The sequence below is a fragment of the Microtus ochrogaster genome (genome assembly GCF_000317375.1).
Source record: "Microtus ochrogaster isolate Prairie Vole_2 chromosome 6 unlocalized genomic scaffold, MicOch1.0 chr6_random_2, whole genome shotgun sequence".
NCBI lineage: Eukaryota > Metazoa > Chordata > Mammalia > Rodentia > Cricetidae > Microtus > Microtus ochrogaster.
The window spans coordinates 10315741-10332171 of record NW_004949095.1 but is presented as its reverse complement, the minus strand read 5'-3'; the positions used below and the strand labels follow the sequence as shown (position 1 = coordinate 10332171).

At 40.3% G+C, this 16431-nt stretch overlaps 1 protein-coding gene across 1 annotated transcript in view; it reads left to right on the top strand.

Annotated features, from left to right (window-relative positions):
- The window catches only part of Klhl20 (kelch like family member 20), a 46527-nt gene extending 35152 nt beyond the window's left edge, over window positions 1–11375 (top strand). Inside the window, exons 6-11 of the mRNA XM_005364013.3 lie at window positions 382–565; window positions 3504–3647; window positions 4401–4534; window positions 6221–6429; window positions 7441–7547; window positions 10632–11375. Of these exons, the coding sequence (XP_005364070.2) occupies window positions 382–565; window positions 3504–3647; window positions 4401–4534; window positions 6221–6429; window positions 7441–7547; window positions 10632–10716 (863 nt within the window). The 3' untranslated portion in view covers window positions 10717–11375. The remainder of the gene's footprint in view (window positions 1–381; window positions 566–3503; window positions 3648–4400; window positions 4535–6220; window positions 6430–7440; window positions 7548–10631) is intronic.
- The last annotated feature ends 5056 nt before the right edge of the window (window positions 11376–16431 follow it).

Genomic DNA, 16431 nt, shown 5'->3' with positions numbered 1-16431 from the left:
TGTAATTAGGTTTATTTGGTTATTTTCTATTTTTAAGGACTGATGTATTAATCCCAGCACTCGGGAGGCAGAGGCAGGCGGATCTCTGTGAGTTCAAGACCAGTCTGGTCTACAGAGCTAGTTCCAGGACAGGCTCCGAAGCCACAAAGAAACCTTGTCTCGAAAAACCAAAAAAAAAAAAAAAAGAAATGCATTTTCTTGCAGTTCTGGAGACTGAAATCCAAGATCAAGGTTACAGCCCAGTAACTGTTGGTGACTTTTGGTGACTATAACTTGACCTGCTTCTGCCATGTGCTTGGAAAGTCAGAGCTTTAGGTCACAGAGAGGCTAGCAGTCCACCTTAGAACAGGTATTCTCTTAACAATTTCTATCCCTCCCTAGTTGGTGGTTGGTGTAGTGGAGACGCCATTTCCAGTGTTGAACGGTACGACCCACAGACCAATGAGTGGCGAATGGTAGCTTCCATGAGTAAAAGGCGATGTGGAGTTGGAGTCAGTGTTCTTGATGACCTGTTGTATGCAGTAGGCGGCCATGATGGATCCTCCTATCTCAATAGTGTTGAAAGGTAAGGATAATTTGAAAAAAGTCCCTATGATTTAGTTTGAGATGTTAATTAAGAAACAGATGTGCCGGGCAGTGGTGGTGCACGCCTTTAATCCCAGCACTCGGCAGGTGGATCTCTGGGAGTTCGAGGCCAGCCTGGTCTACAAGAGCTAGTTCCAGGATAGGCACCAAAGCTACAGAGAAACCCTATCTCGAAAAACCAAACAAAACAAAAAAAGAAACAGATGTGACTTACTATTTTAGTCTTACATCTGTGAGACCAGTTAACAGTGTAGACTCCTTAGAATGACACACAAGACCTTTGTGATCTGATCTTTGCCAATCTTTCTGGTCTCTTCCCCATGTACACCATTTTCTAAGCTTGCAACTGCAGATACAACAAATTGCTACAACTCTCTGGACATGCCATTGTCTTGCCTTCTTCAATCCCTGTATATATGCATGTTGTTCTTCTGCTCTGAAATATCTTTGACACTTTAAGGCTTATAAGATTTGAAATATTACTTCCTGCATAAAACCTTCTTTAACTACAGATGAGCTACTCATTTCTCTGCTCTTTCATGAATATTTTAAGTATGCTTGTACATGTTGTATTAGTCAATTGTTGAGGTACCTGGCATATTGGAACTCTACAGTGAGTGATAGTTTTTTAAGTTTCTTATTGCCACACACTCTCTTTATTTAAGCAGTGTTGACCTACAATGATTTTATCATAGTTCCATAGCATATCCATAAAACCTAGTGTAACCAGTTCTGGATATTGGTTCTAGGTATGACATAGCTAAAAAACAAAACCAGATAGCCGGGCGGTGGTGGCGCACGCCTTTAATCCCAGCACTCGGGAGGCAGAGGCAGGCGGATCTCTGTGAGTTCGAGGTCAGCCTGGACTACAAGAGCTAGTTCCAGGACAGGAACCAAAAGCTACGGAGAAACCCTGTCTCGAAAAATCCAAAAAAAAAAAAAAAAACCCAAAAAAAACCCAGAGGGTTGGCTCTACAAATTGGGGGGGGGGGGTTTGACAGGTAGAATGACACTTAGACATGAATCAGTGGGCTAAATAAATCAAAGTGCAAATGACTAAATATTTATAGCTTAACAATTAAATTAATATATCCCAAATGTATAAAATGTAACTAAGGTAGTACACAGAGACAAACATATGAATGATATGCTACATGGTTTGGTTTTTTTTTGTTTTTTGTTTTTTTTTTTGGCTTCTCAAGAGAGTTTATCTGTAGCTTTGGAGCCTGCTGTCCTGGAACTAGCTCTTGTAGAGTCTGCCCTCGAACTCAAAGAGATCCGCCTGCCCCTGCCTCCCCAGTGCTGGGATTAAAGGTGTGTACCAACCACCGCCCAGTGCTACATGCTTTTGAAAGTAAGAAAAATGAAAGCAACAGGTGGCACACACGTGTAATGCCAGCGCTTGGGGGCCAAAGCAGGAGAGATCACAAGTTCAAGGGCAGTCTGAGATATGTGGTGATACCCTGTGTCAGAGAGAGGAAAAGAGGGAGAAAGCAAACCATGCTTTTAAAGAGCAAAAAAATCCGACAAAATAGAAAAAAAAATCGAGAAAGAAAGAAAAAGTAATGAAAACTTAAAAAGTAAAAATGGATATAGCTACACAAGGAGCAGTTTGGTATTCTTTTGTTTTTGGTTTTTGGGTTTTGGGGTTTTTTAGTGGTTAAGAGTCTTGTACGTGCTAGATAAGCACTCTACTATTGAGCTCTGTGCTCGGCCTTGTAGTTCCTGATTTTAATTATCAGAGTGTCAGAAACAACCTAAGAATATAGCAATGAGAATAGGAGTAAGGGACTGAAAAGATGGCTCAGTGGTTAAGAACACTGTTACCTTTACAGAGGAACTGAATCCAGTTCCATGCACCCAGTTGGGCAGTTCACAACCATCTCTTGCTCCAGCTTCAGGACCTCCACCACCCTCTTTGGACTTCTGTGGGTACTATACTCATGGGCACATACACAGAGATACACATACACACATATAATAAAAATAAGTCATTTTTTTAAAAAAAATTGGGTTAAACAGTGCATCTCACATTACAATATAACAAAATAGTTCAAAGGAAAAATCTATACTTATATTAACAAAAAGATCTCAAAAATACATCAAAGGAGAAAATTTCATAGTGTGTGATATTATGTAAATAAACATTCCTGCATTTAAATAAATGCACAAGTAGATAATATATTTTATTACAGAGGCTTAAGAGATGTATGCCAAATCCAAATGGAAAGAGACTAGAATTGAAAAGGAATTCTGTAGCATCCTGATATTTTAAAGAAAAATATATTCAAAATAAATGTTAAAATAAATTTTAAAAAGTTAATTAGGTTGGGGTATAGGTCTATAGCAGCACAGTTGCTAGCATGTGAGCCCCCAGTTCAATCCCCAGCACTGCTCAGTTTGGTTTTCATATGCTTGATTATTAGTCAGCCTGTTTGAGGGAAAGAACAGCCCTTAAATAGAAGTACATGCTTATATGCTCCAAATACTGAAATGAAATTTTATTTGGGCCATCAGCTCACAAAAACTGACATGGAGACTTATTATTAATTATGAAAGCTTGGCCTATGGCTTAGGCTTGTTCCATTAGCTCTTATAACTTAAATTAACCCATTTCTATTCATCTGTGTTTTCCCTTGTAGCTTTTTACCTCTTCTGTCTTACACCTCCTGTTTCTTTTCTGTGTCCTTTGGTGTCTCTCTCATGCCTAGATTTGTCTCTTCTTCTCTCTGTGTGTGTCCAGCAGTCACACCTAACCTCTTACTGCTTAGCTCCTGGCCATTCAACTCTTTATTAAACCAATCAGAAAGCACCTTGGACACATCTTCACAGTATACAAAAAGATTATTCCACACAAAATACCATAAACACAGCCAAACTCTAACGTGTAATACAAGCTCTCAATGTGTTCTTTGCAGATATGACCCCAAAACAAACCAGTGGAGCAGTGATGTGGCCCCTACAAGCACCTGCAGGACAAGCGTTGGTGTGGCAGTACTTGGAGGTTTTCTGTATGCCGTGGGTGGACAGGATGGTGTCTCTTGCCTCAATATTGTTGAGAGGTGATTTATTTTTAATCAAAATAATTTTCATTTTTTTTAATGAATATACAAAGTTCTTTTGCTTTTTTATATATCCCTAAATGGCCTACTATGAAAGAGAGAGACAACATGTGTTTGTGTGTTTGTTTGTGTGTGTGTTTGTGTGTGTGTGTGTAGATCAGATGACTTTCAGAGATTGGTTCTCTCCTTCTACTATTTTGCGCCCCCCCCACCATCTGTTCTTTAATTGATTAAAAATATATTTGTGGTAAACATGATATGTTCAAATATTGAAACCATGTAGAATGGCTCAGTCAAACTAATTAACTGATTTATTTCCTTACGTACGTTGGGGTTTTGGCGAAAACAGTTAAAATCTACACTCAACAGTTTCAACAGGAACTACTCACCTATTGTACTTTAGATTTCTTGAACTTACTCTTTGACCAGCATCTCTCTGATCCTGCCAACCCCTCATTCCGAGAGAAGACCGTTTTACTCTTTGCTTCTGCAAATGAGACTAATTTAGATTCTATCTTCAAGATATGGTATTTTTCTTCATGTGTCTGATTTATTTTACTTAACAAAATGTCCCCCATGTTCTTCCTATTGTCACAAATAACAAAATATGGCTTTTAAAAAAACTGAATAGGAGGTGTGTGCGCCCATACATTTTTTTAAATCTGTGATAAATCTCTGTATCCGTTATATCGCTTGTGATTTCAGGCCTGTGGAAACTACTTGGGCCAAGAAGAATGTTTTTCCTCCCTGCAGGTATGATCCAAAGGAGAACAAGTGGACTCGGGTGGCGTCTATGAGTACTAGAAGACTAGGGGTTGCTGTGGCTGTGTTGGGAGGGTTCTTATATGCTGTAGGTGGCTCTGATGGAACGTCTCCACTCAACACAGGTTAGTTCCCCGTAAGGCAGCCTAAGTCCCCAAAGCAGCATGTTTTTCTGGGGAGAATCCCTCTGCACTGGCAGGCTTTCTGTGCAAACTTGGCATGACCTAGAGCCATCAGAGAGGAAGGAGTCTCAGATAAGGAAATGCCTCCATGAGATCCAGCTGTAAGGCATTTTCTCAATTAGTGATCATTGGGGAAGGGTCCAGCCCATGGTGGCGGGTGCCATCCCTGGGCTAGTGGTCCTAGGTTCTATACGAAAGTAGGCTGAATAAATAAGCCAGGGGAAACAAGCCTGTAAGCATCTCTCCTCCATGGCCTCTGCATCAGCTCCTGCCTCCAGAATTCAGTCCTGCTTGAGCTCCTGTTCTGACTTCCTCCAGTGATGCACTATGATCTGGAAGTGTAAGCCAAATAAATCCTTTCCTCCCCAGCTTGTTCTTTGGTCATGGTGTTTCCTTGCAACAATAGAAACCCTAAGACATCCTTTATACAAAATATAAAAAGCTCAAGTTATTTTGTAATTTTCACTATAACATCTTTATTAATTCTTTGAGAATTTCATACAGTATATTTTTATTATGTTCACCTTCCTACTTCTCCCAGATCTACTCCCTCCTCCCCATTCCCTCCCTTTTATCTCTTTTCTTTTTTTAATAACCCACTAAGTCTAATTTGTTCTGCTCATATATTCATAAATGTATTTATATTTAAGAAAATGTAATGTTTTTCTCTCTAGGAAAATGCAATTCATGACTTCTAGTATGTTTCCCAAAGTTTTCTTTCTCTATATATTTTATAAGCTGCTAAAAACTTATACTGAATTTTTTTTTAAAAAATCTGAGGCTGCAGAGATAGATCAGGGGTTAATGGTTAATAGCACTTGTTCTTGCAGAGGACCTGGGTTCAGTTCCCAGTTCCCACATGGTGGCTGATGACCAGTAACACCAGTTCCAGGGGATCTGTTGAGGACACCAGGTATGCACAGGGTGTGCATACATACATGAAGGCAAAACACTTACACATTAAATAAATAAGTGGATAAATAAATAAGATGTAGGCTACAACTGAAAACTACTTTCTAAATAATGACTTCCCTTCTTCCCATAATCACAACCTACCCTTAATAAAAAATAATTCTTTTAATATAAGAATAAATAAAACCTTAGAACTACAGGCTTCTTTGCCTTTTCTGTCTAGACATAGTGGGTATTTTCATCTAAGGATGTGTCAGTGGCACACCCATGAGATTCATTGTTATGCCTCTTCAGAGGCTTAAAAGACACTGGCATGGGAGAGCACTTGGGAGGCAGGAACAGGGGGATCATGAGTTTGAGGCTAGCTTGAGCTATGTAGTGAGTTCTAGGCCTGCACCACAGAGCAAGACTCCATGAGTAAGTAATTAGACGAGTAATCTGAGGAGTACAAGTGCAGAAGCTGTCCATTATTACAATAAAATCTTAGTGCTAAACTGATCTTATAAATCATAATCTAGTTCCCCACTGGAAGAGAACAAGCACACAGAATTAGTTATGTAGCCAAAACTAGAACTTAACAAATGTCCTTTCCTCGGAAGTTGACTGCAAGAAACTGGTTCCCATCAGATTCTATACTGAAAAGAGATGCCATCGTGTTTGGTGGCTATGAAGAGAGCAGATGAGTGGTCACTTACTGGTCTTTTCTTTTCCCTGCAGTGGAGCGCTACAATCCTCAGGAAAACAGATGGCACACCATAGCCCCTATGGGGACCCGAAGGAAACACCTAGGTTGTGCAGTGTATCAGGACATGATCTATGCTGTAGGAGGGAGAGACGACACTACAGAGCTTAGCAGTGCTGAGAGATACAACCCCAGAACTAACCAGTGGTCTCCCGTGGTGGCCATGACGTCCCGCAGGAGTGGAGTAAGTGCCAGCTGCCGAGAGCTTTGTAAACAAGCACAGAAGGGGTGTTCAGATGGAAAGCTCTGTGAGCTACACCAGGGCACCCTGGAGTTGAAGTGCTGGTCTCCACGTGCTTCATTTTCAATTGTCTCAGCTGGCAAGATGCTTTTAGACAAAGTGAGGTGGGGAACCCCAAACCAAAACAACTTATATTTCTTTTGATTGCTTCTAACTCCAGTAGCTAGATATTTTCTATCCATTCATATATTTAATTATGTAGTTATTTTTTATTATTTATCTTCTATCAGCTACTTCTCCAGAAGGTATCTTCCCTATATTGTCTACCCCTCTATTTATTACTGGAACTTTAACAGACTTTTAGTTATATTCCTGTTATTCTCACTGCTTCATGTTGATTGTATTTCCATTCATTTGGAAGGCAGAAATGTCTACAAAATTCTCCTTATAGAGCTCTTAGTCTGGTGAAGGAAGCTGAGGTGTTTGCAGTACCTGCAGTAAAGATGTGCTGTGGTCGTAGTGTATGTGACAGAAGGGTATGGGAGATGGGCTTAATTCACATGCGTGAACACCTGCACGCTAGCTCAGAGCCTAACAGTAGAATGACCAGAGCACAGAGTCCATTAGGAGAGGGAAATGTGGGGGCTGAGGACAAACATGGGCCTCTAACAGATTTCTGGCAGGCCTGAGTAACACTATGGACTTAAACCTGTCACTGGGCAGGGGTGACATGTTGTTAGAAAGTGGATTCGAGTGAGCAAAGCACGCTCAGTCATAGTTTGGAGGTTCTCGCTCACATGTAGTGAATGGCTTTCTAAATTTTACAAATATATGCTCTGATTCTTGTGTACATATAGTAATTTGATACAGAATTTAACGGTTCCCATAATGTCATAGATTACTGCTACTTTTTTTTTCTGAATTCATGTAAACTATAAAATGAAACCATAAGAGGTTTGAGAAAGTTAGAATTCCCAGTGGTTGTCTCAATGCCACTGTGCTCTGCCCTTACAGGTTGGTCTGGCAGTGGTCAACGGACAGCTCATGGCAGTGGGAGGTTTTGATGGCACTACATACCTGAAGACCATTGAAGTTTTCGACCCAGATGCCAATACTTGGAGGTAACCTTTTCATGTTGCAAGTCTTTTCATTACTGACTTCAAATCATGAGCTTGAGAAGGATCATGACCACCAAAACCGGGATGGCCAGGGCCCTGAAGTCCTCGTGTGGTTTCCTGAAGGGAGCTGGGTTAACTCAGATACAATGATGCATTTTAACTTGCTGTTCTGAAGTGTCTGATAAAAAACTCCAAAATTCTTGTAATAATCATCTCATTTTATATAAGTAGAGGTGAGGAAAACACCATCATTTCTATTCGCATCACACCCTAATGGCGGAACCAGAACACCATGAAAATAAAAGGTGTGCTTAAATAAGCTGGTGACATTGGTAGACTATGCCTGGGCCTTCAGTTCTCAGTTTGTCTGTACAGGTTCTTGTCTTTGAGAAGCCTTATTTCTGGGGGAAAAGTGTAGTTACTTTCAAAAAAAAAAGTTTTAAAGCCTATTCCTTCTTTAGCTTTTAAAAGTGTATTGCTATAGAGTCTTCTGTTGTGAAATCCAGCCTGTTTTAATTTTCACTTTTAGGTAGGAATCTATACCTTATTTCTGAGAGTTTAGCTATATTGAACTTCATTTTATAGATTTTATGTTTCCTTTAACTCCTCAGGCCAGGGGTGGGCACAGGGGTAGAGTACATGCCTCTCTGGAGGAGAGCCTGACCTCAACCTCTAGCGCTCTCCCTGTCTCAAAATCCAGAGGCAGATGCTGAGCAAGCACTCCCTCCAGCTCCTGTACAGAGACCGAGAGCACTTCCTTGAGATGCTCTGTTGAGTAGTCGCATTACTGAGGTCAGATTAATAACAACATGGTACTTTTTGCTCAGACATTACATTTTTCATGACCAGTTCATTAGATTTACTGAAGATTCTGATCCCAAAGGAAACAAAAGTGAAGGAGACAGCTTCCTTGCAGTCCTAGCTCTGGCATTGTAGTGTCATGCTAGGTGGAGGTGCTGTGTGATTAGCAAGCTCAAAAGGGGGCTAAGATGGCAGGGAGGAATGTTCCTGTAAAGGGCAGCCTGGGAAGCCCCACTGAAATGGTGAGGACAGAGAAGAGCAGGTTTACACAAAGAAAAGTCTGCCGTTTGCATAATGTTCTTTCCTTTATACTGTTCTCTGTGGGAATTCAGAGTGGAGCACAGTTTAAGAAATAGCTACATTTATTCCTGTCTCATAGTTGCTGTGATTTATGTATAGACTTTTATCAGCAGCCATCACTCGAGTTAGTGGTGTATGGTGAATAATATTCATAAACTTCTTAAAAATATCTACAGAGGGGCTGGAGAGATGGCTCAGTGGTTAAGAGCATTGCCTGCTCTTCCAAAGGTCCTGAGTTCAATTCCCAGCAACCACATGGTAGCTCACAACCATCTGCAATGAGGTCTGGTGCCCTCTCCTGGCCTGCAGGCATACACACAGACAGAACATTGTATACATAATAAATAAATAAATAAATAAACAAATATAAAAAAAATAATCTACAGAGAAGTTGATACCTAAATCTCTGTAGTTTCAAAAAGTATGTCAAACTTGTTAGTTGGTTTGAGTTTTTTGTTTGTTTGTTTTGTTTCATATTTTGAGACAGGGTCTCTCCTGTAGCCTTACTGTTCTGGAATTTCCTATATAGATCAAGCTGACCTCAAACTCGGAGATCCACCCGCCTCTACCTCCCGAGTGCTGAGCTTAAAGGTGTATGTTACCATGTCCAGCCCAAACTTTTTAATTTTGTTTTTGTTTTGGGCTTTTTAAAGCAGGGTCTCACTATAGCCCAAGCTAACCCGGAGCACGCTCTGCAGCCCGGGCTGCCCTATAGCCCAAGCTAACCCGGAGCACGCTCTGCAGCCCAGGCTGCCCTCAAACTCACAGCAGTCCTCCCACCTTAGCCTCCCGAGTGCTGGGATTAGAGGTATGGAAAATATCCCTCTATAGCCCGGGTTGGCCTAAAACTATGTAGGCCAAGGTTAGCCTTAAGCTCAGATAATCATCCTGCCTCATGCTTCCATGGTCAATGATTACGGGTGTGTGTTATCATACCTAGTACACATCCTAAATCAATTTTATCTCATTGCTGAATGAGGAGGTAGGTTTTTTTTTACCCTGAAAGTCTTCAGCTTTGAAGATGATCTTGTTCACAAATCACACAAACTAAATGCTGCTATGATGCTACATAGACAAGAAATAAACACAGAGAACTGGTGGGTGGAAAGAAAGGACCATTGGCAAAGCACTTACTGTGCAAGCATGCGGCCCCAATTTCATCCACAGGTCCCACATAAAAAGCCAGACACATAGCAGATCAGGGGAGGCAGAGACAAGGCGGACCCCTGGGCTCCCTGACCAGTCAGCCACTCTTGCTATTTAGGTGCCAGGTCACTGAGAGACCCGGTCTCAAAAAACAAATCAGACTGGCGTCTTCTGAAGAATGTCATCTTAGGTGATCTCTGGTCTCCAGACATGTGTGCACCTTTGCACAGTATATCCAGATACACAAAAAGAAGTGGAAGGAGGGAGGGAGGGAAAAGGAAGGGAGAAACTGAGCAGCTTGTCTAGGTGGCTCATACCCAACCCTCTGGAAGCTGAGGTAGGAGGATTGCCATGGGTTTGAAGCAACCAGACTGGAGTAAAAACAGCTAAAAAATAAAATGAAATAAAAAATAAAAGTAATTGAGGCTGGTACAGTGATACATACCTATAATACCAGCACCTCCACAGCCGTAGGTCTAGGAAGATCCTAGCAAGAGCCTATCTCAGAAAATAAAACATTAATTAATAATTGAGAAAGATTTAGGCAAAGAGAAAATGTGTCTGGGAAAATAAATATCAGACAAAAGTGTGGAACATAAGGTTATGTGTGTTAGAAGCCGGTCTGTGTAAAGCTCTAGTACAAAAGGTGAGCAGACGGCCTCATTCCACGGAGAGCTTTTCAGCTCTGGTCTGCATTAATTCTGCTGCTTGACTGTGATCAGTTTGCTTCTGATCTTTGGAGAGTTACATAAAGCTGAAAATGCTGTGAGTGACGTCTTCGTTGAGAAGGTGCAGTGCTTTTTCCTGTTAGAAACTATGCTTTTGTTTCTATCTTTGCAGGTTATATGGAGGGATGAATTATCGTCGGCTAGGAGGTGGCGTAGGAGTTATTAAAATGACACACTGTGAATCCCATATATGGTGAACACAGGAAAAAGTCTTGCATATGCTCCTTTATATTTGGAAGAGCCTTGACTTTGAAGCTTTGTACAGCTCGAGAAAACATTAGAGCAAATGTTCACTTTGCCGGTGCCTCAACATACAGAACTACAAATCTAACGACAGAACTCACCTGCAGACGCCACCTTTGCACAACACCTTTCTGCTCTCCGCAGAGAGCGTTTATTTTGGGCTTTAATTTATCATGGAGTTTTGATGGTGATTTGTTTTTGTTTTGTTGGTTGGGTTGTTTTGGGTTTTTGGGGTTTTTGTTTTGTTTTGTTTTTTAACTTATCTTTTGTACCAGAGGGGGCAAAAAGGAGAAAAAAATTCCAAGCTGCAAAATTTATTTTGCTTTCTAGGTTTGGTTTCGTTTTTGAAAATATTGATAAGGGCAGAAGGGCTATGGTTACTCCAATTAGATACTGTCCATCTACAAAGATTGCCAGTGATAAAGACAGATATGCAAAGTATACTCACTAGTTACTATTCTTGCACTAAATATTAGAGCACTCCGAAATGTAAAGGGACTGGAAACGGTCCTGCGGGAGTTGTGTGCTGCTTTTGCAGAGGACCCAAGTTCAGTTCGCAGCACCCACATCTGGCAGCTAGGTCAGTGGTTCTCAACCTCCCTAATGCTGCAATACTTTAATACAATTAGTTCCTCATGTTGTGCTGACCCCCCAAACATAAAATTATTTTCATTTGCTACTTCATAACTGTAATTTTTGCTACTGTTATAAATTATAATGTAAATATCTGATATGCAGGATATCTGATATACAACTCCTGTGAAAAGGTCATTCCACCTCCCCCCCCCCCACACACACACATACAGGGGTCATGACCCACAGGTTGAGAACCGCTAAGCTAAGGGATCCAGAACTCTCTTCTGGCCTCTGCAGGTACCTGCACTCTTGTGCATTCAATATACACACAAACACACAAGTACCCCACAAGCATGAGTAATTCAAAATAAAATTTCTTTTAAGTGTAAAAGAAAAAACAAGAAAACATCTCGTTAGATAGGACACCTCAGAAGGAATATTGAATCCGTAAAGGCAGGACAAGCTACCGTTTTCATTCACCAGGTAACATTTACATCTCTAACTGAACTTGGCTTTCTACTCCATTTCCCTTTCCTTCCTGTAACATTTTCATAGTTTCTGCCACTTGTACCTAGGTCTCTGCTCAGTGCCTCTTCTAAAAACAGTGTGAGTCTCCTCCATTGTCCTGAGAACTCCGGTAAAATCAAGTGCAACTCTGTAAGAGTTTTTGTTCACAGATGTTACCTCTGCTACTTTCTTTCCTATCTTCTCATTGTCAGTAGGGGCCACCAAGGAGAGGTGACCTCTCTTCAGCAGTGAATTCTATTTTTCAGTTTACGCTGGCTGTTCCGGCTGGTGAATCTGAGCTGACCTTCAGTAACACGCTCTAAATGGAAGCTGTCTCCAGTTCATGTGGGCAGTACAAGTGAAGGGGTGTCAGGCCAGCCAAAGCATCCAATCCTATCAGGAGTCTTCATGCTAATCATATCTATCTCACAGTCTTTCATCCTATAAGGTCACCGTTACTGTGTCTCTTAAGTCGCACTTTCTGATGAAAGGTTAACATTTTTAAGGAAATAAATGAAAATTTTAGTGCCTACAGTCCTCCCCCCATTGTAGTCATAGACTGATTTTTTTTTTTTCAGTGTATTTTGCAGGAAAACCTTTGAATGAGACTTATCCACAACCAAAAGGAATAACCTTGACCTTCTTCCTCTCCCCTACAACAAAATGTTTGGCAACTTTTGTGTTTACATTTAAACATCATTTGCACCTTTTTCAAGGAAAAAATAAGTATTTGGTAAACAATTGTTTACATGTATCATTTATGCTTTTTTCTAGCATGTATAACTTTTTAAAATAAAGGTATTTACCATAAAGTGAAATTTTTTTTAACTTTTTTACATTGTGTGTGTGTGTGTGTGTGTGTAAGGGGTGAGGTGGAGCATGCCCCAGCACCAAAGGACAATTTGTAGGAATCATTCCTCTCTTTCCGTCCTATGGATTCCAGGAATCAAACTCAGTTCATCAGGCTTGGCAGCAAGTGTCTTTACCTTCTGAGCCATCTCTCCAGTCCTAATGACTGCTATTTGGTACTTCTAACTTTACTGTTTATATGGATTTTTTATTTTTTGTATCTTACATTAGTTTTATATAAAGTTTCAAGTGCTTCATTTTGAAAGACATTTAAGACTTCTCATTGTGTATTTTATATTAACCAATCTATATTAAATAAGAAAATATGTAAGAGGCCTACAACTTTGACTGAAAGGACTAATCCTCTAGTCCAAACCCATTTAATACACTCACCTAAATCTGAATACCAAGGAAGTCTGCCTGTATATTTAATGATGGGGCTGGTATTACATATTTTCCCAAAGCTCCATTCTGCCTGTTTTCATTCCATACTACCACCTGAGTTATTTGAAACATAGCCTACAATAAAACTGATATAGTTTGAATCATAAATGTCTCTCAAAGGTTTATTTTAAAACAAAAAGATGTCTCTGTGAGTCTGAATTTATAGGAAGAGGACAAGTCCGAGGTGATTTGGATGAATGGAAGTTTGGGGTTCACTAAGCCAGAACAGTCCCTAGCTTCAGAAAGCTCTCACATTCAAAATGGCTCTCAGAGTATCAGCTTCAGACCCCAGTATTCTTTCAAAGTATCCATGAACCAAAGCAATTAGTAAAACTACATGTTTGGCTGTTCACTGGCAAACTGCTGGTGCCTTAACACTAATGAAGGTGGCAGCACCAAACTGACCAAGTATCCCCTACCATCAACAGACATGAGTCTTGTTTGTTTGGGGGATTTTGTTTGTTATTTATTGAGACAGGCCTTGATATGTAATCCAGGTCCGAAATTTGTGGGTCACACTCAGCTTTGAATAAGGGTAGTAGAGATTTGAACCTAGGTCCTCAAGTTACACCTGTAATCCCAGTTCTGAGAAGGCTGAAGCAGGAGGAAGTACCTGGCATTCAAGGCCAGCCTAGGTTCTATTGTGACTCCTCAAAAAATCCAAAACAAATGTTGAACAAACACTGCTCCTAGGACTGTGAGTTAGCTCAGTTGGTAGAGTACTTGTCCAGCATGCACAAAACCCTGGGTTCAAGCCCCAGCACCACAGAAACAGGGCATGGTGATGTACTCTATAGCCCTAACACTTGGGAGGTGAAGGCAGGATCTCAAATTCATAGGAGACCATCTAAAATAAATAAATATAAATAAAAGTAAAAAAGCTCATTGTTTAATAAGAGCATTGGCTATTCTTCCAGAGGTCCTGAGTTCAATTCCCAGCAACCTCATGTTAGCTCACAACCATCTATAATGAGATCCGATACCCTCTTCTGGAATGCAGGCATATATACAGACAGAACATTCATACATAAAATACATAAAAAATATTTTTTAAAAAGCTTCAAATGTGACACAAAATCTTATGCTCATAAAGTAAAATGACATTGAGACATAACACAGGCAAGTTTCTTAGGTTGCTTCACCTCACTTATGACCTATACAATAGAAGACTTAATTAAAATGTATTTGATCTATGAGTTTTTACTGAGAACTGGTCTAAATATGAGGTTAAGCATGATTATTTCTTCCTGGCAATGGAGCTCATGGGTGATGTTCCCGCTGTGGTCCTAGATATGATTCTGAAAGTTTGTGCCTTGTGAGCTGAAGCAAAGGCTAACACTACCAAGGCACTAATTGAAAGATGCCATTAATATACACTGGATGATTTTTCAAGTATATATTTAATTCAGTACTACAATTGAATTAAAAACAATAATATATTGGTGGCTCAAGACCATTTATTATCCTCATTTTTCAGAAGGTTTTGATGGCAAGTTCTCTACAGCAAAATGACGTAAGAAATATGTCTAGAAGATAAAACTGGCTGGGGGTATATCTCACATGACAGTGTTTGTCTAGTGTGTGCCAGACCCAGAATTCGATGCCCAGTTCCATATAAACCAAGTACATTGGCTCACACCTCCTATAATCTTTGCACTCCAGGGCTGGGCTCCTCCCTAAAACTACATAGCCAGATTAGGCTATGAGACCCTGTCTCCAAAAGAAGAAAAGAGGAGGATGAGGAGGAAGGAATGAAGAATGTTAACACAAATCTAAGATGCTTTTAAAGAGATTAAAATTTTTATTTTTTATTAAAAACATCTTTTTCCTTTATATAATCAATTCTGATTATGGTTTCCCTACCCTCTATTCTTCCCAGTTTCTCCCCACCTCCCCTCTTTTCCCAATCCACTTTCTTTATGTACCTCTCTCATTAGAAAACACACAAGGGAGCTGTAGAGATGGCTCAGTGGTTTAAGAGTTCTTGTTGCTCTTGTAGACCCAGGTTCAGCCCCTAGCAACCATATCATGGCTCACAACCATCTGGGGAAAACACACACACACACACACACAAACACATGAAGCAAACAGGCTTCTAAGGATAATAATAAAACAAAAACAGGGCTGGAGAGATGGCTCAGTGGTTAAGAGCACTGTCTGCTCTTCCAGAGGTCCTGAGTTCAATTCCCAGCAACCACATGGTGGCTCCAAACCATCTGTAATGAGATCTGGCGCCCTCCTCTGGCGTGTGGGTATACATGGAGGCAGAAAGTTGTATATATAATAAATAAATATAAAAAATAAAATAAAACATTGGAATCGGACAAAAGGAACAAACTCAAGGAGAGCAGTGCCAAGAGAAGGCACAGAAACAGACTCATTCACACACTCAGAATCCAATAAATTCTAAACTACCCAGGTGGTGGTGTCACATGCTTTTAGTTCCAGGACTCAGGAGGCACAGGCAAATGGGTCTCTGAGTTCGAGGCCAGCCTGATCTACAGAGGAGTTCCAGGACAGCCAGGGTTACATAGAAAAACCCTGTCTTGGAAAACAAAAACAAAACAAAACACTAAACTGGAAACCATAATATATTTGCAAAGGACCTGGTACAGACCCAGTGCACCTGCTTCAGTCTCTGCAAGTTCATATGAGCTTTGGTCATGTTGATTTAGACTCTAAATTTTAGAGAATCTTGATTTTTTTGGTGTTCTCTATCCTCTGACTCTTATACTCTTCCATCCTCCTCTTCCACAGGGTTCCCGGAGCCCTAAGAATGAGGGTCAAGGGGAACCTTAAGGGAAACATTCAATTTAGGCCTGAGTGTTCTAAGGTCGCTCATTATCTGTGTAATATCTGGTTGTAGGTCTCTGTTATCCCTATCTGCTGCAGAAAGAAGCTTCTCCAATGCTGGATGACACTGATATATGAGTTTAACAGAATATTACTAACAGGATAATGTCTCCACTACAGGTGAGCAACCCTACCATGGTTGGCCCTGAGAAGGGCAACATAGCTGAATTGCAAGACAAAGATTAAAATAGCCTTTATGAATATGATAGAGGTTTCTAAAGAGGAAATGGATAAATCCCTTAAAGAAATCTATGAAAACACAAATAGTGTAGCAGAATTGATAAAAATAGTTCAAGATCTAAAAGTGGAAATAGAATCAATAATAATTAATTTAAAAAAAATCTGAGGGAAATCTGGAAATGGAAAATTGAGGACCTTAAAAAAGAACCTTAGAGGCAAGACTCACCAACAGGATAAATAACCTAAATCAGAAACGCCAG